At 43.7% G+C, this 25955-nt stretch overlaps 1 protein-coding gene across 2 annotated transcripts in view; it reads left to right on the plus strand.

Moving 5' to 3' along the window:
* Window positions 1-25955, plus strand: part of col4a5 (collagen, type IV, alpha 5 (Alport syndrome)) — a 100472-nt gene that overhangs the window by 44972 nt on the left and 29545 nt on the right. For both annotated transcript variants that reach the window (XM_055938514.1, XM_055938515.1), the window contains exons 24-33: window positions 393-485; window positions 703-807; window positions 1094-1191; window positions 6067-6217; window positions 7270-7383; window positions 11119-11286; window positions 12076-12165; window positions 12410-12556; window positions 12686-12784; window positions 13503-13592. In XM_055938514.1, the coding sequence (XP_055794489.1) occupies window positions 393-485; window positions 703-807; window positions 1094-1191; window positions 6067-6217; window positions 7270-7383; window positions 11119-11286; window positions 12076-12165; window positions 12410-12556; window positions 12686-12784; window positions 13503-13592 (1155 nt within the window). The remainder of the gene's footprint in view (window positions 1-392; window positions 486-702; window positions 808-1093; window positions 1192-6066; window positions 6218-7269; window positions 7384-11118; window positions 11287-12075; window positions 12166-12409; window positions 12557-12685; window positions 12785-13502; window positions 13593-25955) is intronic.

Genomic DNA, 25955 nt, shown 5'->3' on the forward strand with positions numbered 1-25955 from the left:
TTATAAAAAAAATGTGCTTTCTAGAACCTAAAAGGGTTCTTCAACTGTCCCCATAGAGAACCTTTTGAAGAACCCTTTATGGTTCACGGTAGAAGCCTTTCGGATTCCATCTTGAACCCTTTCCACAGAGGGTTCTACATGGAACCTATAAGGGTTCTTCTATGGGGACAGCCGAAGAACCTTTTTGGAACCCTTTTTTTCTAAAAGTGTAGTAACTGAAATGTTGATAAAAGTGAGATACATCGACACACCTGGGGTCCTGGGAGGTTGTGTTATTTCATTGGTATCATACTGTTACCATTAGCTTTACCTGCTGCTCTTCTATGACAACAACTCTCTTGTACCCTTATTCCCTAACCTTTGACCCTTGGCCTTTGACCCCTGACCTATAGGCACTAAAGGTGAGCCGGGCCAAACGATAGCAGAGAAGGGACTCCCAGGACCTAGGGGACAGGATGGAGACCCCGGTCTTCCTGGAAACCCAGGTAAATAACATGTAATCGTTACCTGCACAGGTTCACACTCACCTGGATAGGCATAAGCGTTCATCCAGAATGATGATGACGGACGTAAGGTAACAGACAGCACAGATGTTTATTTTTATTTTTTTTATGTTATTCTATGAAGTATACGCTAGTGAGCTGTTTAGTAGTAGTGTAGTTAATGTTTGCCAAAACAAAGTGTTAATTTCTGTGTCCACAGGCAACCCCGGCGGGCCAGGACAGCCCGGTTTCCCCGGCTTACCAGGTGCCAAGGGCGACCCCGGCCTCTCCGGCATTGGACTGCCAGGACCCCCCGGCGCTAAAGGTAAACACTAAATACCTGGGCAGGTATACATTCACTGTCACCTATATGGTTATAATATAAACTTCATGGACCAATTTCCGGAACACAGAGTAAGCCTAGTCCTGGAGAATCTCCATTGAACATGCTTTTTAGTCTCGGACTAGGCTTAAGGCCCTGACGTCCACGCAAGATGGCACAGCCATGATCTCTCTCATAGCACCATAGCACCAGAGTGATTTGAGTGTTTTACAGTAGTGCCTTATACTATAAACAATTATCACAATCACTCACCTGTCCCCGCCCGCAGGATTCCCAGGCTCATCTGGTGTGCCAGGTGGTCCCGGAGGTCCAGGAAGACCAGGAGTGGACGGCCTCCCCGGTGAGCCAGGTGGACCTGGAGCTAAGGTACGTACCACAACGACACTACTATAGATGGATCTTAATACTGTACTAGTTACAGATTAACATAGTCATTTACAGTGTCAAGAAAAAGTATGTGAATCCTTTGGAAATACCTGGATTTTGGTCATAAAATTTGATCTGATCTTCGTCTAGGTCACAACGTTAGACAAACGCAGTCTGCTTAAACTAATAACACACAAACAGTTATATGTTTTCATGTCTTTATTGAACATACTGTGTAAACATTCACAGTGCAGGGTGGGAAAAGTATGTGAACCCTTGGATTTAATAACTGGTTGACCCTCCTTTGGCAGCAATAACCTCAACCAAACGTTTTCTATAGTTGCGGATCAGACCTGCACAACGGTCAGGAGGAATTTTGGACCATTCCTCTTAACAAAACTGTTGAAGTTCAGCATTATTCTTGGGATTTCTGGTGTGAACTGCTCTCTTGAGGTCATGCCACAGCAACTCAATCGGGTTGAGGTCAGGACTCTGACTGGTCCACTCCAGAAGGCTTATTTTCTTCTGTTGAAGCCATTCTGTAGTAGATTTACTTCTGTGTTTTGGGTCATTGTCTTGTTGCATCACCCAACTTCTGTTGAGCTTCAATTTGCGGAGAGATAGCCTTACATTCTCCTGCAAAAAGTCTTGATAAACTTGGGAATTCATTTTTCCGTCAATGATAGCAAGCTGTCCGGGCCCTGAGGCAGCAAAGCAGCCCCAAACCATGATGCTCCCTCCACCATACTTTACAGTTGGGATGAGGTTTTGATGTTGGTGTGCTGTGCATTATTTTGTGCATTATTAGTTTAAGCACACTATGTTTGTCTATTGTTGTGACTTAGATAAAGATCAGACCAAATTTGATGATCAATTTATGCATAAATCCAGCTAATTCCAAAGGGAATTATAGCAATGAGAATCCAAACGGGATAGCATTGTATCAAGCTAAGGTTAAGACTGAATGTAGACAGACCTGCACAGAGCAGTCGAAGGAACATGGCCACACCATATTTAGCTAGCAGTATAGCTTTTCCTCCCAACCCAACCGAACAGAGCACAAGCGACTGAAAGTTTCAAATCGTAGAAGAGGTGGATGAAGGGTTGCCACGATGCCCTAAAGAGCTGACTGGAACCGGGATGAGAATTGAGGACCCATGTCTACCGGGAGTCCATGGATCCGAAAGACGTGCTGCACCTTGAGTTGGGCCGTCTCTTTAGCAGAGGGAGAGCTTGGGAAGAGGAATGAAGTGATCGGCTTTGGAAAACCGGTCCACTACTGTGTTGCCATCAGACGGGGGAAGACCCGTGACGAAGTCCAGGGATATGTGAGACCAGGGACGATGAGGGACAGGCCGTGGTTTAAGAAGACCAGCCCAAAGCTTGCCAAAGAGTCTTGTTTTGCGTGCAGCCGGCGACGGACGTCCGGGACCATGGTAGGCCACCAAAAGCGTTGTCGCACAAAGGGCAGGGTCCAACGGGAGCCCGGGTGGCAGGCAAGCCTGGAGGAGTGGGCAAACTCCAGGACCGATGAGCGGACAGCATCATGCACAAACATCTGGTTATCTAGCCCCCCCAGGGGTTCGTCTGGGAATTCTGCGCCTCACGGACCTGCTTCCCTATTCCCCAGCTGAGTGCCGTTGCCAGACACGAGGTGGGAAGGATGGTCTTGGGGTTAAAGGGTGTAGCTGCGGGGCTATAGCGCCTTGACAGCGCATCCGGCTTGATGTTCTTGGATCCTGGTCGGTAGGAGAGGAAGAAGTTGAACCGGATGAAGAGCAGGGCCCACCTAGCTTGCCTGGAATTGAGACGCTTGGCAGTACAGAGATATTCCAGGTTCTTGTGGTCGGTCCACACAATGAACGGATGTTCCGCCCCCTCCAGCCAGTGCCTCCACTCCTCCAACACCATCTTCACCACAAGAAGCTCACGGTTCCCCACATCGTAGTTCCTCTCTGTGGTGTTGAGACGATGGGAGAAGGCACAGGGATGTACCTTGAGGTCCAGAGCAGAACACTGGGACAGGACAGCCCCCACTCTGACATACAAAGCATTGGCCTCCACCACGAACTGGCGGATGAACCAAGATTGGAGCTGTGGTGAAATGATGTTTGAGATCCTGGAACGCCCGGTCAGCAGCTGGGGTCCACGTGAACGGAACCTTGGGAGAGGTGAGTGCAGACAGGGGGGAAGCCAGGGTGCTGTAACCCCGGATAAAGAGGCGATAAAAGTTGGAGAATCCCAGGAAACGTTGCAGCTGCACCCTGGACGTAGGCTGGGGCCAATCCACCACCGCTCTCACCTTCCCAGGATCCATCTGTACACTCCCTGTAGCGATGATGTAACCCAGAAAGGGGATGGTGGAGCGATGGATTTCGCACTTCTCCGTGGTCACAAAAAGCTGGTTCTCTAGGAGGACGTGTCGGACGTGGAGCTCGTGTTCTTGGGCGGAGTGGGAGAAGACAAGGATGTCATCGAGGTAGACGAAGACGAACCGGTTCAACATGTCTCGGAGAACATCATTAACCAGAGCCTGGAACACAGCTGGGGCGTTGGTAAGGACAAATGGCATGACTAAATACTAGTAGTGACCGCTGACCATGTTGAAGGCTGTCTTCCACTCGTCCCCTTCCTGTATCCGCACCAGGTGGTAGGCGTTCCGTAGGTCCAGCTTGGAAAACACAGTGGTTCGCTGGAGCGGCTCGAAGGCAAAGGAGATGAGTGGTAGTGGGTAGCGGTTCTTCACCGTGATGTCGTTGAGGCCCCTGTAATCGATGCACAGGGGATGCATTTCTCCACAAAGAAGAACCCTGCGCCGGCGGGGGGAGGCAGAAGGACGGATGAACCCTGCAGCTAGGATGTCCTCTATGTAGGTCTGCATAGATGAACCCTGCAGCTAGGATGTCCTCTATCTAGGTCTCCATTGCCTTATTCCCTGGACCCGACAGAGAGTACAGTCATCCCCGGGGCAGTGTGGTGCCTGGGAGAAGGTCGATCCCGCAGTCATAGGGTCGGTGCGGAGGAAGTAAAGTGGCCGGGCCTTACTGAAAACCTCCTGGAGGTCCTGGTACTCCGCGGGAATGGCGGAGAGGTCCGGGGCAACTTCCTGAGCCCACCGGAAGATGTCCCGGGGCAGGCTATGCTGACTTCAGGCAATGGGCGTGGCAGAATGGGCCCCAGCCCATGATGGAACCAGCAGTCCAGTCAATAAGGGGATTGTGTCGCTGGAGCCAAGAGAATCCCAATACCACAGGAACCTGAGGAAACTTAATCAGCATACATTGGATTGCCTCGCTGTGGTTCCCTGACACTTGTAGGTTGATGGGAGTGGTATTGTGAGTGACCCGCTGTCCAGTGAGGAATCCGTAGAGTTGCTCCAGCAAAGTCTTGAATACCTGGTCATGGCGTTCTGCCAGGATTTGGAGTGCCTCCATAAGACATTGTAGTAACTCCTCGTGTCGTCCAATGGTGGCTCCTTACCAGGGATACAGCATTGTGGAGCTGGTCTGAGTCTGCTGGGTCGGTCATGGCCAGTTCGTACTATCACGTATTAGGGAAGACCCAGATGCAGACAGTGTCGAAGTAACGAAAGTTTATTACTAGAAAAGGGAGCAGGCTAAACGACAGGTCTTGACCTGGCAGACAGAGGTCAGTAATCCAGATCAGAGTCCAAAAGGTACAGAACGGCAGGTAGTCTCAGGGTCAGGGCAGGCAGAGGTCAATAATCCAGTGTGGTGGGGCAAGGTACAGGACGGCATGCAGGCTCAGGGTCAGGGCAGGCAGAATGGTCAACGCCAGGACAACTAGAAAACAGGAACTATAGAAAGACAGGAGCAAGGGGGAAAACGCTGGTAGGCTTCACTAACAAAACGAACTGGCAACAGACAAACAGAGAACACAGGTATAAATACACAGGGGATAATGAGGGGAGATGGGAGACACCTGGTGGGGGGTGGAGACAAGCACAAAGACAGGTGAAACAGATCAGGGTGTGACACCAATGCTCCTTGTAGGACACATCACTGCACTCTATACTCTTCTGTAAACTGGTCATCTCTGTATACCCGTCGCAAGACCCACTGGTTGATTCTTATTTATAAAACCCTCTTAGGCCTCACTCCCCCCTATCTGAGATATCTACTGCAGCCCTCATCCTACACATACAACAAACGTTCTGCCAGTCACATTCTGTTAAAGGTCCACAAAGCACACACATTCCTTAGTCGCTTGTCTTTTCAATTCGCTGCAGCTTGCGACTAGAACGAGCAGCAACAAACACTCAAACTGGACAGTTTTATCTCAATTTCTTTATTCAAAGTCTCAATCATGGACACTCTTACTGACAGTTATGACTGCTTCGTGTGATGTATTGTTGTCTCTACCTTCTTGCCCTTGGTGCTGTTGTCTGTGCCCAATTATGTTTGTACCATGTTGTGCTGCTGCCATGTTGTGTTGCTACCATGTTGTTGTCATGTTGTGTTGCTACCATGCTGTGTTGTCATGTGTTGCTGCCATGCTATGTTGTTATCTTAGGTCTCTCTTTATGTAGTGTTGTGTTGTCTCTCGTCGTGTGTTTTGTCCTAAATTTTTATTTAATTTGTTTTTATTTTTAATCCCAGCCCCCGTCCACGCAGGAGACTAAAAATAAGAATTTGTGGCTAGTTAACTAAAGGTTAAATAAAATATATATATTTTAAAAAATGTTAACAAGGTCTCCATTTGTGTGTGTTTGGGTATTAATTTGAGTTTTCTATTTGTGTGTGTGTGTGTGTGTGTGTGTGTGTGTGTGTGTGTGTGTGTGTGTGTGTGTGTGTGTGTGTGTGTGTGTGTGTGTGTGTGTGTGTGTGTGTGTGTGTGTGTGTGTGTGTGTGATAGGGAGAGCCAGGATTCGGGTTGCCAGGTCCCCAGGGCCCTCCAGGCTTCCCTGGACCCAAAGGATTAGCTGGACCCAAAGGAGACTCCGGTTTCCCCGGCAACCCCGGCTCGCCCGGACGTTCCGGCTTCGACGGTGGCCCTGGTGCCAAAGGTACGGTTCCAACTTTTATTGGTGTAGTCGGGTGGAGTTAGGAGCTTAGGAACACTGAAGATCCACCGATACTGAAAATATGGCTTTTTTTAAAGTTATTATTTCCTCTTTTTATAGATCAACAACATCATACTCTAATCTTGCCTCATTATTTCTGGTCTGATTTTTCCAGACACATGTTAAGCCTAGTTCTAGACTAAAAGCATGCTCAGTGGTGTCTTTAATAAAAGTTATACTTAGTCCAAATCACTGGCCGTCGGTGCTGTTTAAGAAGAGGGAGGACGATTTTTTTTTTTTATGAGCGAGGCCTTTTTTATATTACAGCATATTGGATGACTGTCATTCATATTCCATTCACCCAGCTTAATGTAATATCGATAGGTTTAGGCTACTACATGATACTATTGATTTCTTTTAAGGAAATGAATTTGTTCAAAAACTGTTCAACTATTGTCTTTCTACTACTGATCACATTTAACGTACAGCAGTGCTAGCTATCTGTAGTTTATGCTTTTAGTACTAGATTCATTCTCTGATCCTTTGATTGGCTGGACAACATGTCAGTTCACGCTGCAAGAGCTCTGATTGGTTGGAGGATGTCCTCTGAAAGTTGTCATAATTACTGTGTAAGTCTATGGAAGGGGGTGAGAACATAGGTTTTCTAGGTTTTCTAGACTTCTAGGTTTTGTATTCAAGTCAACCCAGAGGAGGACGGAAACTAGCTGTTAAAAAGAGTGAATAATAACTTAGTAATCTTTAAAGGCACTTTAATTTGAAACCACTGACAGTAAAGGCATATCAAAAAAACATCTGAAATTCACTGAGGAGGATGGTCCTCCCCTTCCTCCACTGAGGAGCCACCACTGGTCCAGATAAAACATATTCTGTTAGCCAGCTAGTTAGTTGGTATTGCCATGTTAACAAGTGTGTGTTCTGTACCTGTTTGTCTCCCAGGTTACTCTGGTATCCCCGGTACACCTGTTAGGTAGCTAGCCAGTTAGTATTATTTTGTTAACAGGTGTGTGTGTTCTGTATTTGTTTGTCTCTTCCAGGTGACTCTGGTATCCCTGGTATATCCGGAGCTCGTGGCCCTCCAGGTTCACCCTCCATCGGCTCTCAGGGCATCCCCGGCCCCATTGGACCCCCAGGACCCATGGGCTCTCCAGGTAAGACAACCTAGCTGACCTTTGACTAGACAAAAATCAGGTTTGATTAATAGTTTGATTAGAGATTGACATCTAGTTTGATTTATGGCATTTGTATCTAGTTGCTTACAGCGGACCTTGTAATATCACCATAATTTGTACGTAATGCTAAGAACTTTTATCAAATTGAACCGCTGCAAAGTCAAATCACGAGAAAACCATGTAATATATATGTATGTACCGTATATTTATGCTGTATTTTCGAAATATAATATTTTGTTCTATTTTTGTTTTCAACACGTTAACATTCGGTTGAGATGACTCAATATGTGTTATCTCAAATGTATTGTCTCAGTCACAGATTGGTATGTGCATTATCACCTTCACCACATACTCATAACTTATATGAATGTGTATTATGTACAGCATTTCAATGGACTGGCTATGTGGTTCAGGCTATGTTGTCACACTTGTTATTAGGAAAGTAACATAATTCCTTTGCAATGCTTTTGAGCACCAAATAGTTTGTAAACAGTTTGTAAGAGGTGAAAGGGTTTGTAAAAGGTTTGTTTGTTTGTTGTGCACTGAATGATGTCACCATGGGTGATCATGTGACGGTTGCATCTCGGAGAGATGCATTCTGGGTTATCAGTCATCGATGGTAGCCATACCCTGATCTTGGGAGTTCACTCTTATTCTTCTTCTCATCTCTCCTCACAACAGTCTTCTCATTGCTCTTCTTATTTTGCATGTTGTCACAGTCTCTTTGGCAGTCCACTTTTCCTGCACTTGTTTTTGCCACTTTGTTCACTCTTAAACACAATTTGCCTTCTTCTTTAAAACTAATACAGTTGAAGTCGGAAGTACACTTAGGTTCGAGTCATAAAACTGGTTTTTCAACCACTTCACAAATTTATTGTTAACACACTATAGTTTTGGCAAGTCGGTTAGGACATTTACTTCGTGCATGACAAGTAATTTTTCCAACAATTGTTTACAGACAGATTATTTCACTTATAATTCACTGTATCACAATTCCAGTGGGTCAGAAGTTTACATACACTAAGTTGACTGTGCCTTTAAACAGCTTGGAAAATTCCAGAAAATTATGTCATGGCTTTAGAAGCTTCTGATAGGCTAATTGACATAATTTGAGTCAATTGGAGGTGTACCTTTGGATGTATGCGGTTATGGAACCGCCACCTGTCCCAGACCTGTTGTTTTTCAACTCTTAATGATCGGCTATGAAAAGCCAACTGCAAATTATTCATGATTATTATTTGACCATGCTTGTCACTTATGAACATTTTTGAACATCTTGGCATAGTTCTGTTATAATCTCCACCCGGCACAGCCAGAAGAGGACTGGCCACCCCTCATAGCCTGGTTCCTCTCTAGGTTTCTTCCTAGGTTTGGCCTTTCTAGGGAGTTTTTCCTAGCCACCGTGCTTCTACACCTGCATTACTAGCTGTTTGGGGTTTTAGGCTGGGTTTCTGTACAGCACTTCGAGATATTAGCTGATGTACGAAGGGCTATATAAAATAAACTTGATTGATTGATTGATATTTCAAGGCCTACCTTCAAACTCAGTGCCTCTTTGCTTGATATCATGGGAAAATCTAAATAAATCAGCCAAGACCTCAGAAAAAAAATTGTAAACCTCCACAAGTCTGGTTCATCCTTGGGAGCAATTTCCAAATGCCTGAAAGTACCACGTTCATCTGTACAAACAATAGTATGCAAGTATAAACACCATGGGACCACGCAGCCATCATACCGCACAGGAAGAAGATGCGTTCTGTCTCTTAGTGATGAACATGCTGCGAAAAGTCCAAATCAATCCCAGAACAACAGCAAAGGACCTTGTGAAGATGCTGGAGGAAACAGGTACAAAATTATCTATATCCACAGTAAAACGAGTCCTATATCGACATAACCTGAAAGGCCGCTCAGCAAGGAAGAAGCCACTGCTCCAAAACCGGCATAAAAAAAGACAGACTACGGTTTGCAACTGCACATGGGGACAAAGATCGTACTTTTTGGAGAAATGCCCTCTGGTCTGATAAAACAAAAATAGAACTGTTTGGCCATAATGACCATCGTTATGTTTGGAGGAAAAAGGGGGAGGCTTGCAAGCTGAAGAACACATTCCCAACCGTGAAGCACGAGGGTGGCAGCATCATGTTGTGGGGGTGATTTGCCGCAGGAGGGACTGGTGCACTTCACAAAATAGATGGCAGCATGAGGTAGGAAAATTTTGTGGAATTATTGAAGCAACATCTCAAGACATCAGTCAGGAAGTTAAAGCTTGGTCGCAAATGAGTCTTCCAAATGGACAATGACCCCAAGCATACTTCCAAAGTCAAGGTATTGGAGTGGCCATCACAAAGCCCTGACCTCAATCCCATAGAAAATTTGTGGGCAGAACAGAAAAAGCGTGTGCGAGCAAGGAGGCCTACAAACCTGACTCAGTTACATCAGTTCTGTCAGGAGGAATGGGCCAATATTCACCTAACTTATTGTGGGAAGCTTGTGGAAGCCTACCCGTAACGTTTGACCCAAGTTAAACAATTTAAAGGCAATGCTACCAAATACTAATTGAGTGTATGTAAACTTCTCACCCACTGGGAATGTTATGAAGGAAAGAAAATCTCAAATAAATCATTCTCTACTATTATTCTGACATTTCACATTCTTAAAATAAAGTGGTGATCCTATCTGACCTAAAACAGGGACTTTTTACTAGGATTAAGTGTCAGGAATTGTGAAAAACTGAGTTTAAATGTATTTGGTTAAGGTGTATGTAAACTTCTGACCTCAACTGTATGTCATTAGTCACACTCTTCTTTTGTGCCTGCCACACTAAGTCTTTATTCACCTCCACTCATGGCAGTCACAGTTCTGAAGGCTCCGTCATCATGTACAGTATGTCATGTTGGATAGACGTAGAGCATTGTAAACCCTCATCCCCCCTTCCCCACCTCTATTTCTTACTCTGTGATGTTCCTCATCCACTCCGCCCCATTTTGAATATACACCCTCCTTACTCGCTGTATTCTGACCTTTGACCTCAAGGCGAGAAAGGTATTGTACCACAGCCTGTCTGGACTATAGTCTCCATCTGGCAGCTGATTGGTTGATTGGTACTGTATATCTGTGTGATTGGTTGATTGGTTAAGGGACCGTACATCTGTTTGGTGTGACATCTTTACTCCAGCTATCTTTACTCTTTGGACTCCTGAATGGCGCAGCGGTCTAAGGCACTGCATTTGAGGCGTCACTACAGACACCCTGGTTTGAATCCAGGCTGTATCACAACTGGCTGTGATTGGGAGTCCCATAGTGCGGCGCACAATTGGCCCAGCGTCGTCCGATTTTGGCTGGTGTAGGCCGTCATTGTAAATAAGAATTTGTTCTTAACTGACTTGCCTAGATAAAGAAAGGTTAAATAAAACATACATTTAAAAATAAAGAAGAGAGATAATAATAGAAAATGAGGTTATTTGACCGATTCTGGACTGATAAATGGAACCTTTATAAATGTGTTGAATAGTCACTAATCATAAATAGAGAGATTCCACTAGCGCTTTAAGTCGAGTTCAAAAAGCTTTATTGTCCATCAAATGTGCGTAAGACCAAATATTCTCTTTTGGCATTTGTCAAAATTGACCTTCTGTGAGGTTATAAATAATGGGCAGATGCTGATCAGGAAGTGAGAATCTGTCCTCACTCTGTCATTGATCCCTCGCATTTCAGGATACTCAGGCGCCAACGGAGAGAAGGGAGACCCCGGTTCTCCCGGCCTGGACATTCCAGGGTTGCCAGGCGACAGAGGAAGTCCCGGTTTCCCCGGCAACCCCGGGGGAGTTGGACCACAGGGTAACCCTGGTGGCCCTGGCCGAGACGGACTGCCTGGCCTGCCTGGTAGGATAACAGACCGACACCAACATCAAACCTACCTAATCTATGTGTCTGTTTTAGTCTCTATCTGTCTAGTTTTCTACATTTGTCTGTGTTATGAATGGACTGTAAGAAATCAGAGTCTATTGCTGGTTTACATAGGCAGCCCAATTCTGATCTTTTGCCCAATTAATGGCAAAAGATCTGATCTGATTGGTCAAAAGACTAATTAGTGGCATAAGGTCAGAATTGGGCTGCATGTGATAATGCATGTGTGTTTATTTCAGTCTCGTCTATGTCTGGTTCCAAATCTCTTTCTGTGTAATCTACATACAGTATATGAGCTCCCGAGTGGCGCGGTGGTCTTAGGCACTGCATCTCAATGCTAGAGGCGTCACTACAGACCCTGGTTCGTTTCTAGGCTGTATCACAATCGGCCGTGATTGGGAGTCCCATAGGGCGGCGCACAATTGGCCCAGCGTCGTCCGGATTAGGGTTTGGCCAGGTTAGGCCGTCATTGTAAATAAGAATTTGTTAGAGGCTTGCCTAGTTAAATAAAGGTTAAATATAAAATTAAATATGGACTGGCCAGTATGATGTCACACTGACTACCTTTCTCTCTCTTCGTTTTCTGTTGGACATTGTTGTTACTCTATCTCCATCCCAAATGGCACCCTATTCCCTATATATGGACTCCAGTCAAAAGTAATGCACTATATAGGGAATAGGGTGCGATTTGGGACACAGACAGTGTCGCTGACCTTCACCCTGTCTTGATGGGGAATTGCCAGTCAAACGTCTGTCCATCAACAGGTGGTAAAGGAGACATGGGTGTGATGGGAGCTCCTGGACCTTTGGGATCCCCTGGGAACCCCGGAGCCCCCGGCTTCCCTGGACCTAAAGGTACACACACACACACACACACACACACACACACACACACACACACACACACACACACTAGAGCTGGGTGATATGGACACAAATTGACTGACCACAGGTCTTACATTCAAACAAACTAGTCCAAAACATCTGCTGCGCTAGCTATAAGGAACCCACACACAAACACATAAACACACACATTGGTATACACACATATGTGTCTTCGATAATAGACCATCTGACTCTTTGTGTCTCCTTCCTCCAGGTGACGATGGTTTCCCAGGGCGACCAGGTGGGCCCGGCGGTTCAGGTTTGAAGGGAGACAGGGGAGAGCCCGGTATCGCGGGACTCCCAGGACCCAGCATTCCTCCCCAGGAACTGAAGGGTGGCAAGGGAGAACCAGGAGCACCAGGTACGTCTTTCTCTCTGTCTGTTTATCCGTCTCTCTGTCTGCCTGTTTCTGACCGACTGATGTAGACTGCTAAGAATGCAGCTTTGTCTTACTGTCCTTACTGTTTCCTGTCTTTTTTGTGTTGTGTAGGTTTGGGAGGACTGCCAGGTCAAAAGGGTATCCCTGGTCTCCCTGGAGACGCTGGTATACCAGGACAGGACGGACGACCTGGGTTGCCTGGACCTCAAGGTATACTCATATTATCTAGAAACTCATCCTCTAGTACACTCATCTCTCCAGAATGTCCTCTACTGAACACCAATACCGTCATCCCCCCCAGAATGTCCTCTACTGAACACTAATACCGTCATCCCTTCAGAAGGTCCTCTACTGAACACTAGTACAGTCATCCCTCCAGAATGATCTCTACTGAACACAAGTACAGTCATCCCTCCAGAATGACCTCTACTGAACACTAGTACAGTCATCCCTTCAGAATGATCTCTACTGAACACTAGTACAGTCATCCCTCCAGAAGGATCTCTACTGAACACTAGTACAGTCATCCCTCCAGAATGACCTCTACTGAACACTAGTACAGTCATCCCTCCAGAATGATCTCTACTGAACACTAGTACAGTCATCCCTCCAGAATGTCCTCTACTGAACACTAGTACACTCATCCCTTCAGAATGACCTCTACTGAACACTAGTACAGTCATCCCTCCAGAATGACCTCTACTGAACACTAGTACACTCATCCTACTTTTCCTGTTGACTTCAATGTGCCTTTGACATGTACATTTATCATTTTATTACGAGTGTCTTGCATCTTCAGGATGCTCAACCCAAATGGGTTTATAAAACATGCATATTTCCAAGTGCCACGCATATCTCAAGATATGAGTCAGCCCCATAATGTCCTCTATTGAACACTAACTGCTAATTTCCTCTCTGCTGTGTTCAGGTCCCAAAGGAGATGCAGGTATCCCTGGAGGATCAGGCTCACCAGGAGGCCCAGGAGCTAAAGGCAACATGGGAGAGATGGGCTTCCCAGGTGGGTATTAGACCGCCCCATATCCCCACCATCATGTTTTATGACCTCATATCCCCACCATCATGTTCTATTACCTCATATCCCCACCATCATGTTCTATAACCTCATATCCCCACCATCATGTTCTATAACCTCATATCCCCACCATCATGTTCTATAACCTCATATCCCCACCATCATGTTCTATAACCTCATATCCCCACCATCATGTTCTATAACCTCGTATCCCCACCATCATGTTCTATAATCTCATATCCCCACCATCATGTTCTATAACCTCATATCCCCACCATCATGTTTTATAACCACATATCCCCACCATCATGTTCTATAACCTCATATCCCCACCATCATGTTCTATTACCTCATATCCCCACCATCATGTTCTATAACCTCATATCCCCACCATCATGTTCTATAACCTCATATCCCCACCATCATGTTCTATAACCTCATATCCCCACCATCATGTTCTATAACCTCATATCCCCACCATCATGTTCTATAACCTCGTATCCCCACCATCATGTTCTATAATCTCATATCCCCACCATCATGTTCTATAACCTCATATCCCCACCATCATGTTCTATAACCTCATATCCCCACCATCATGTTCTATAACCACATATCCCCACCATCATGTTCTATAACCTCGTATCCCCACCATCATGTTCTATAACCTCATATCCCCACCATCATGTTCTATAACCTCATATCCCCACCATCATGTTCTATAACCACATATCCCCACCATCATGTTCTATAACCTCGTATCCCCACCATCATGTTCTATAACCTCATATCCCCACCATCATGTTCTATAACCTCATATCCCCACCATCATGTTCTATAACCACATATCCCCACCATCATGTTCTATAACCTCGTATCCCCACCATCATGTTTTATGACCACATATCCCCACCATCATGTTCTATAACCTCATATCCCCACCATCATGTTCTATAACCTCATATCCCCACCATCATGTTCTATAACTTCATATCCCCACCATCATGTTCTATAACCTCATATCCCCACCATCATGTTCTATAACCTCGTATCCCCACCATCATGTTCTATAACCTTGTATCCCCACCATCATGTTCTATAACCTCGTATCCCCACCATCATGTTCTATAACCTCATATCCCCACCATCATGTTTTATAACCTCATATCCCCACCATCATGTTCTATAACCTCGTATCCCCACCATCATGTTCTGTAACCTCATATCCCCACCATCATGTTCTATAAACTCATATCCCCACCATCATGTTCAATAACCACATATCCCCACCATCATGTTCTATAACCTCATATCCCCACCATCATGTTCTATAACCTCATATCCCCACCATCATGTTCTATAACCTCGTATCCCCACCATCATGTTCTATAACCTCATATCCCCACCATCATGTTCTATAACCTCGTATCCCCACCATCATGTTCTATAACCTCATATCCCCACCATCATGTTTTATAACCTCATATCCCCACCATCATGTTCTATAACCTCGTATCCCCACCATCATGTTCTATAACCTCATATCCCCACCATCATGTTCTATAAACTCATATCCCCACCATCATGTTCTATAACCACATATCCCCACCATCATGTTCTATAACCACATATCCCCACCATCATGTTCTATAACCACATATCCCCACCATCATGTTCTATAACCACATATCCCCACCATCATGTTCTATAACCACATATCCCCACCATCATGTTTTATAACCTCGTATCCCCACCATCATGTTCTATAACCTCATATCCCCACCATCATGTTTTATAACCTCGTATCCCCACCATCATGTTCTATAACCTCGTATCCCCACCATCATGTTCTATAACCTCGTATCCCCACCATCATGTTCTATAACCTCATATCCCCACCATCATGTTCTATAACCTCGTATCCCCACCATCATGTTTTATAACCACATATCCCCACCATTATGTTCTATAACCTCATATCCCCACCATCATGTTCTATATCCTCATATCCCCACCATCATGTTCTATAACCTCGTATCCCCACCATCATGTTCTATAACCTCGTATCCCCACCATCATGTTCTATAACCACATATCCCCACCATCATGTTCTATAACCTCATATCCCCACCATCATGTTCTATAACCTCATATCCCCACCATCATGTTCTATAACCTCATATCCCCACCATCATGTTCTATAACCACATATCCCCACCATCATGTTCTATAACCTCATATCCCCACCATCATGTTCTATAACCACATATCCCCACCATCATGTTCTATAACCTCATATCCCCACCATCATGTTCTATAACCACATATCCCCACCATCATGTTCTATAACCTCATATCCCCACCATCATGTTCTATAACCACATATCCCCACCATCATGTTCTATAACCACATATCCCCACCATCATGTTTTATAACCTTATATCCCCACCATCATGTTTTATAACCTTATATCCCCACCATCATGTTCTATAACCTCATATCCCCACCATCATGTTTTATAACCTCATATCCCCACCATCATGTTTTATAACCTCATATCCCCACCATCATGTTTTATAACCTCATATCCCCACCATCATGTTCTATAACCTTATATCCCCACCATCATGTTCTATAACCTCATATCCCCACCATCATGTTCTATAACCTCATATCCCCACCATCATGTTCTATAACCTCATATCCCCACCATCATGTTCTATAATCTCATATCCCCACCATCATGTTCTATTACCTCATATCCCCACCATCATGTTCTATAACCTCATATCCCCACCATCATGTTTTATAACCTCATATCCCCACCATCATGTTCTATAACCTCATATCCCCACATTCCTGTTCTATAACCTCATATCCCCACCATCATGTTCTATAACCTCGTATCCCCACCATCATGTTCTATAACCTCATATCCCCATCATCATGTTCTATAACCACATATCCCCACCATCATGTTCTGTAACCTCATATCCCCACCATCATGTTCTATAACCACATATCCCCACCATCATGTTCTATAACCACATATCCCCACCATCATGTTCTATAACCACATATCCCCACCATCATGTTCTATAACCACATATCCCCACCATCATGTTCTATAACCACATATCCCCACCATCATGTTTTATAACCTCGTATCCCCACCATCATGTTCTATAACCTCATATCCCCACCATCATGTTTTATAACCTCGTATCCCCACCATCATGTTCTATAACCTCGTATCCCCACCATCATGTTCTATAACCTCGTATCCCCACCATCATGTTCTATAACCTCATATCCCCACCATCATGTTTTATAACCACATATCCCCACCATTATGTTCTATAACCTCATATCCCCACCATCATGTTCTATATCCTCGTATCCCCACCATCATGTTCTATAACCTCGTATCCCCACCATCATGTTCTATAACCTCGTATCCCCACCATCATGTTCTATAACCACATATCCCCACCATCATGTTCTATAACCTCATATCCCCACCATCATGTTCTATAACTTCATATCCCCACCATCATGTTCTATAACTTCATATCCCCACCATCATGTTCTATAACCTCGTATCCCCACCATCATGTTCTATAACCTCATATCCCCACCATCATGTTCTATAACCTCGTATCCCCACCATCATGTTCTATAACCACATATCCCCACCATCATGTTCTATAACCACATATCCCCACCATCATGTTCTATAACCACATATCCCCACCATCATGTTTTATAACCTCGTATCCCCACCATCATGTTCTATAACCTCGTATCCCCACCATCATGTTCTATAACCTCGTATCCCCACCATCATGTTCTATAACCTCATATCCCCACCATCATGTTTTATAACCTCATATCCCCACCATCATGTTCTATAACCTCGTATCCCCACCATCATGTTCTATAACCTCGTATCCCCACCATCATGTTCTATAACCTCATATCCCCACCATCATGTTCTATAACCTCGTATCCCCACCATCATGTTCTATAACCTCGTATCCCCACCATCATGTTTTATAACCACATATCCCCACCATTATGTTCTATAACCTCATATCCCCACCATCATGTTCTATATCCTCATATCCCCACCATCATGTTCTATAACCTCGTATCCCCACCATCATGTTCTATAACCTCGTATCCCCACCATCATGTTCTATAACCACATATCCCCACCATCATGTTCTATAACCTCATATCCCCACCATCATGTTCTATAACCTCATATCCCCACCATCATGTTCTATAACCTCATATCCCCACCATCATGTTCTATAACCACATATCCCCACCATCATGTTCTATAACCTCATATCCCCACCATCATGTTCTATAACCACATATCCCCACCATCATGTTCTATAACCTCATATCCCCACCATCATGTTCTATAACCACATATCCCCACCATCATGTTCTATAACCTCATATCCCCACCATCATGTTCTATAACCTCATATCCCCACCATCATGTTCTATAACCACATATCCCCACCATCATGTTCTATAACCTCATATCCCCACCATCATGTTCTATAACCACATATCCCCACCATCATGTTCTATAACCTCATATCCCCACCATCATGTTCTATAACCACATATCCCCACCATCATGTTCTATAACCTCATATCCCCACCATCATGTTCTATAACCACATATCCCCACCATCATGTTTTATAACCTTATATCCCCACCATCATGTTTTATAACCTTATATCCCCACCATCATGTTCTATAACCTCATATCCCCACCATCATGTTTTATAACCTCATATCCCCACCATCATGTTTTATAACCTCATATCCCCACCATCATGTTTTATAACCTCATATCCCCACCATCATGTTCTATAACCTTATATCCCCACCATCATGTTCTATAACCTCATATCCCCACCATCATGTTCTATAACCTCATATCCCCACCATCATGTTCTATAACCTCATATCCCCACCATCATGTTCTATAACCTCATATCCCCACCATCATGTTCTATTACCTCATATCCCCACCATCATGTTCTATAACCTCATATCCCCACCATCATGTTTTATAACCTCATATCCCCACCATCATGTTCTATAACCTCATATCCCCACATTCCTGTTCTATAACCTCATATCCCCACCATCATGTTCTATAACCTCGTATCCCCACCATCATGTTCTATAACCTCATATCCCCATCATCATGTTCTATAACCACATATCCCCACCATCATGTTCTGTAACCTCATATCCCCACCATCATGTTCTATAACCACATATCCCCACCATCATGTTTTATAACCTCGTATCCCCACCATCATGTTCTATAACCTCATATCCCCACCATCATGTTTTATAACCTCGTATCCCCACCATCATGTTCTATAACCTCGTATCCCCACCATCATGTTCTATAACCTCATATCCCCACATTCCTGTTCTATAACCTCATATCCCCACCATCATGTTCTATAACCTCGTATCCCCACCATCATGTTCTATAACCTCATATCCCCATCATCATGTTCTATAACCACATATCCCCACCATCATGTTCTATAACCTCATATCCCCACCATCATGTTCTATAACCACATATCCCCACCATCATGTTCTATAACCACATATCCCCACCATCATGTTCTATAGCCTCATATCCACACCATCATGTTCTATAACCCCATATCCACACCATCATGTTCTATAACCTCGTATCCCCACCATCATGTTCTATAACCATCGTATCCCCACCATCCTGTTCTATAACCACGTATCCCCACCATCCTGTTCTATAACCACATATCCCCACCATCATGTTCTATAACCTCGTATCCCCACCATCATGTTCTATAACCTCGTATCCCCACCAACATGTTTTATAACCACATATCCCCACCATTATGTTCTATAACCTCATATCCCCACCATCATGTTCTGTAACCTCATATCCCCACCATCATGTTCTATAAACTCATATCCCCACCATCATGTTCTATAACCACATATCCCCACCATCATGTTCTATAACCTCATATCCCCACCATCATGTTCTATAACCTCATATCCCCACCATCATGTTCTATAACCTCGTATCCCCACCATCATGTTCTATAACCTCATATCCCCACCATCATGTTTTATAACCTCATATCCCCACCATCATGTTCTATAACCTCATATCCCCACCATCATGTTCTATAACCACATATCCCCACCATCATGTTCTATAACCTCATATCCCCACCATCATGTTCTATAACCACATATCCCCACCATCATGTTCTATAACCTCATATCCCCACCATCATGTTCTATAACCACATATCCCCACCATCATGTTCTATAACCTCATATCCCCACCATCATGTTCTATAACCACATATCCCCACCATCATGTTCTATAACCACATATCCCCACCATCATGTTTTATAACCTTATATCCCCACCATCATGTTTTATAACCTTATATCCCCACCATCATGTTCTATAACCTCATATCCCCACCATCATGTTTTATAACCTCATATCCCCACCATCATGTTTTATAACCTCATATCCCCACCATCATGTTTTATAACCTCATATCCCCACCATCATGTTCTATAACCTTATATCCCCACCATCATGTTCTATAACCTCATATCCCCACCATCATGTTCTATAACCTCATATCCCCACCATCATGTTCTATAACCTCATATCCCCACCATCATGTTCTATAATCTCATATCCCCACCATCATGTTCTATTACCTCATATCCCCACCATCATGTTCTATAACCTCATATCCCCACCATCATGTTTTATAACCTCATATCCCCACCATCATGTTCTATAACCTCATATCCCCACATTCCTGTTCTATAACCTCATATCCCCACCATCATGTTCTATAACCTCGTATCCCCACCATCATGTTCTATAACCTCATATCCCCATCATCATGTTCTATAACCACATATCCCCACCATCATGTTCTGTAACCTCATATCCCCACCATCATGTTCTATAACCACATATCCCCACCATCATGTTCTATAACCACATATCCCCACCATCATGTTCTATAACCACATATCCCCACCATCATGTTCTATAACCACATATCCCCACCATCATGTTCTATAACCACATATCCCCACCATCATGTTCTATAACCACATATCCCCACCATCATGTTTTATAACCTCGTATCCCCACCATCATGTTCTATAACCTCATATCCCCACCATCATGTTTTATAACCTCGTATCCCCACCATCATGTTCTATAACCTCGTATCCCCACCATCATGTTCTATAACCTCGTATCCCCACCATCATGTTCTATAACCTCATATCCCCACCATCATGTTTTATAACCACATATCCCCACCATTATGTTCTATAACCTCATATCCCCACCATCATGTTCTATATCCTCGTATCCTCACCATCATGTTCTATAACCTCGTATCCCCACCATCATGTTCTATAACCTCGTATCCCCACCATCATGTTCTATAACCACATATCCCCACCATCATGTTCTATAACCTCATATCCCCACCATCATGTTCTATAACTTCATATCCCCACCATCATGTTCTATAACTTCATATCCCCACCATCATGTTCTATAACCTCGTATCCCCACCATCATGTTCTATAACCTCATATCCCCACCATCATGTTCTATAACCTCGTATCCCCACCATCATGTTCTATAACCACATATCCCCACCATCATGTTCTATAACCACATATCCCCACCATCATGTTCTATAACCACATATCCCCACCATCATGTTTTATAACCTCGTATCCCCACCATCATGTTCTATAACCTCGTATCCCCACCATCATGTTCTATAACCTCGTATCCCCACCATCATGTTCTATAACCTCATATCCCCACCATCATGTTTTATAACCTCATATCCCCACCATCATGTTCTATAACCTCGTATCCCCACCATCATGTTCTATAACCTCGTATCCCCACCATCATGTTCTATAACCTCATATCCCCACCATCATGTTCTATAACCTCGTATCCCCACCATCATGTTCTATAACCTCGTATCCCCACCATCATGTTTTATAACCACATATCCCCACCATTATGTTCTATAACCTCATATCCCCACCATCATGTTCTATATCCTCATATCCCCACCATCATGTTCTATAACCTCGTATCCCCACCATCATGTTCTATAACCTCGTATCCCCACCATCATGTTCTATAACCACATATCCCAACCATCATGTTCTATAACCTCATATCCCCACCATCATGTTCTATAACCTCATATCCCCACCATCATGTTCTATAACCTCATATCCCCACCATCATGTTCTATAACCACATATCCCCACCATCATGTTCTATAACCTCATATCCCCACCATCATGTTCTATAACCACATATCCCCACCATCATGTTCTATAACCTCATATCCCCACCATCATGTTCTATAACCACATATCCCCACCATCATGTTCTATAACCTCATATCCCCACCATCATGTTCTATAACCACATATCCCCACCATCATGTTTTATAACCTTATATCCCCACCATCATGTTTTATAACCTTATATCCCCACCATCATGTTTTATAACCTCATTTCCCCACCATCATGTTTTATAACCTCATATCCCCACCATCATGTTTTATAACCTCATATCCCCACCATCATGTTTTATAACCTCATATCCCCACCATCATGTTCTATAACCTTATATCCCCACCATCATGTTCTATAACCTCATATCCCAACCATCATGTTCTATAACCTCATATCCCAACCATCATGTTCTATAACCTCATATCCCCACCATCATGTTCTATAATCTCATATCCCCACCATCATGTTCTATAACCTCATATCCCCACCATCATGTTCTATAACCTCATATCCCCACCATCATGTTCTATAACCTCATATCCCCACATTCCTGTTCTATAACCTCATATCCCCACCATCATGTTCTATAACCTCGTATCCCCACCATCATGTTCTATAACCTCATATCCCCACCATCATGTTCTATAACCTCATATCCCCACCATCATGTTCTATAACCTCATATCCCCACCATCATGTTCTATAACCTCGTATCCCCACCATCATGTTCTATAACCTCGTATCCCCACCATCATGTTCTATAACCTCGTATCCCCACCATCATGTTCTATAACCACATATCCCCACCATCATGTTCTATAACCTCATATCCCCACCATCATGTTCTATAACCTCATATCCCCACCATCATGTTCTATAACCTCATATCCCCACCATCATGTTCTATAACCACATATCCCCACCATCATGTTCTATAACCTCATATCCCCACCATCATGTTCTATAACCACATATCCCCACCATCATGTTCTATAACCTCATATCCCCACCATCATGTTCTATAACCACATATCCCCACCATCATGTTCTATAACCTCATATCCCCACCATCATGTTCTATAACCACATATCCCCACCATCATGTTTTATAACCTTATATCCCCACCATCATGTTTTATAACCTTATATCCCCACCATCATGTTCTATAACCTCATATCCCCACCATCATGTTTTATAACCTCATATCCCCACCATCATGTTTTATAACCTCATATCCCCACCATCATGTTTTATAACCTCATATCCCCACCATCATGTTCTATAACCTTATATCCCCACCATCATGTTCTATAGCCTCATATCCACACCATCATGTTCTATAACCCCATATCCACACCATCATGTTCTATAACCTCGTATCCCCACCATCATGTTCTATAACCATCGTATCCCCACCATCCTGTTCTATAACCACGTATCCCCACCATCCTGTTCTATAACCACATATCCCCACCATCATGTTCTATAACCTCATATCCCCACCATCATGTTCTATAACCTCGTATCCCCACCATCATGTTTTATAACCACATATCCCCACCATTATGTTCTATAACCTCATATCCCCACCATCATGTTCTATATCCTCATATCCCCACCATCATGTTCTATAACCTCGTATCCCCACCATCATGTTCTATAACCTCGTATCCCCACCATCATGTTCTATAACCACATATCCCCACCATCATGTTCTATAACCTCATATCCCCACCATCATGTTCTATAACCTCATATCCCCACCATCATGTTCTATAACCTCATATCCCCACCATCATGTTCTATAACCACATATCCCCACCATCATGTTCTATAACCTCATATCCCCACCATCATGTTCTATAACCACATATCCCCACCATCATGTTCTATAACCTCATATCCCCACCATCATGTTCTATAACCACATATCCCCACCATCATGTTCTATAACCTCATATCCCCACCATCATGTTCTATAACCACATATCCCCACCATCATGTTTTATAACCTTATATCCCCACCATCATGTTTTATAACCTTATATCCCCACCATCATGTTCTATAACCTCATATCCCCACCATCATGTTTTATAACCTCATATCCCCACCATCATGTTTTATAACCTCATATCCCCACCATCATGTTTTATAACCTCATATCCCCACCATCATGTTCTATAACCTTATATCCCCACCATCATGTTCTATAACCTCATATCCCCACCATCATGTTCTATAACCTCATATCCCCACCATCATGTTCTATAACCTCATATCCCCACCATCATGTTCTATAACCTCATATCCCCACCATCATGTTCTATTACCTCATATCCCCACCATCATGTTCTATAACCTCATATCCCCACCATCATGTTTTATAACCTCATATCCCCACCATCATGTTCTATAACCTCATATCCCCACATTCCTGTTCTATAACCTCATATCCCCACCATCATGTTCTATAACCTCGTATCCCCACCATCATGTTCTATAACCTCATATCCCCATCATCATGTTCTATAACCACATATCCCCACCATCATGTTCTGTAACCTCATATCCCCACCATCATGTTCTATAACCACATATCCCCACCATCATGTTTTATAACCTCGTATCCCCACCATCATGTTCTATAACCTCATATCCCCACCATCATGTTTTATAACCTCGTATCCCCACCATCATGTTCTATAACCTCGTATCCCCACCATCATGTTCTATAACCTCATATCCCCACATTCCTGTTCTATAACCTCATATCCCCACCATCATGTTCTATAACCTCGTATCCCCACCATCATGTTCTATAACCTCATATCCCCATCATCATGTTCTATAACCACATATCCCCACCATCATGTTCTATAACCTCATATCCCCACCATCATGTTCTATAACCACATATCCCCACCATCATGTTCTATAACCACATATCCCCACCATCATGTTCTATAGCCTCATATCCACACCATCATGTTCTATAACCCCATATCCACACCATCATGTTCTATAACCTCGTATCCCCACCATCATGTTCTATAACCATCGTATCCCCACCATCCTGTTCTATAACCACGTATCCCCACCATCCTGTTCTATAACCACATATCCCCACCATCATGTTCTATAACCTCGTATCCCCACCATCATGTTCTATAACCTCGTATCCCCACCAACATGTTTTATAACCACATATCCCCACCATTATGTTCTATAACCTCATATCCCCACCATCATGTTCTGTAACCTCATATCCCCACCATCATGTTTTATAAACTCATATCCCCACCATCATGTTCTATAACCACATATCCCCACCATCATGTTCTATAACCTCATATCCCCACCATCATGTTCTATAACCTCATATCCCCACCATCATGTTCTATAACCTCGTATCCCCACCATCATGTTCTATAACCTCATATCCCCACCATCATGTTCTATAACCTCGTATCCCCACCATCATGTTCTATAACCTCATATCCCCACCATCATGTTTTATAACCTCATATCCCCACCATCATGTTCTATAACCTCGTATCCCCACCATCATGTTCTATAACCTCATATCCCCACCATCATGTTCTATAAACTCATATCCCCACCATCATGTTCTATAACCACATATCCCCACCATCATGTTCTATAACCACATATCCCCACCATCATGTTCTATAACCACATATCCCCACCATCATGTTCTATAACCACATATCCCCACCATCATGTTCTATAACCACATATCCCCACCATCATGTTTTATAACCTCGTATCCCCACCATCATGTTCTATAACCTCATATCCCCACCATCATGTTTTATAACCTCGTATCCCCACCATCATGTTCTATAACCTCGTATCCCCACCATCATGTTCTATAACCTCGTATCCCCACCATCAT

The sequence above is a fragment of the Salvelinus fontinalis genome, chromosome 11 (assembly GCF_029448725.1).
Source record: "Salvelinus fontinalis isolate EN_2023a chromosome 11, ASM2944872v1, whole genome shotgun sequence".
Taxonomy (NCBI): Eukaryota; Metazoa; Chordata; class Actinopteri; order Salmoniformes; family Salmonidae; genus Salvelinus; species Salvelinus fontinalis.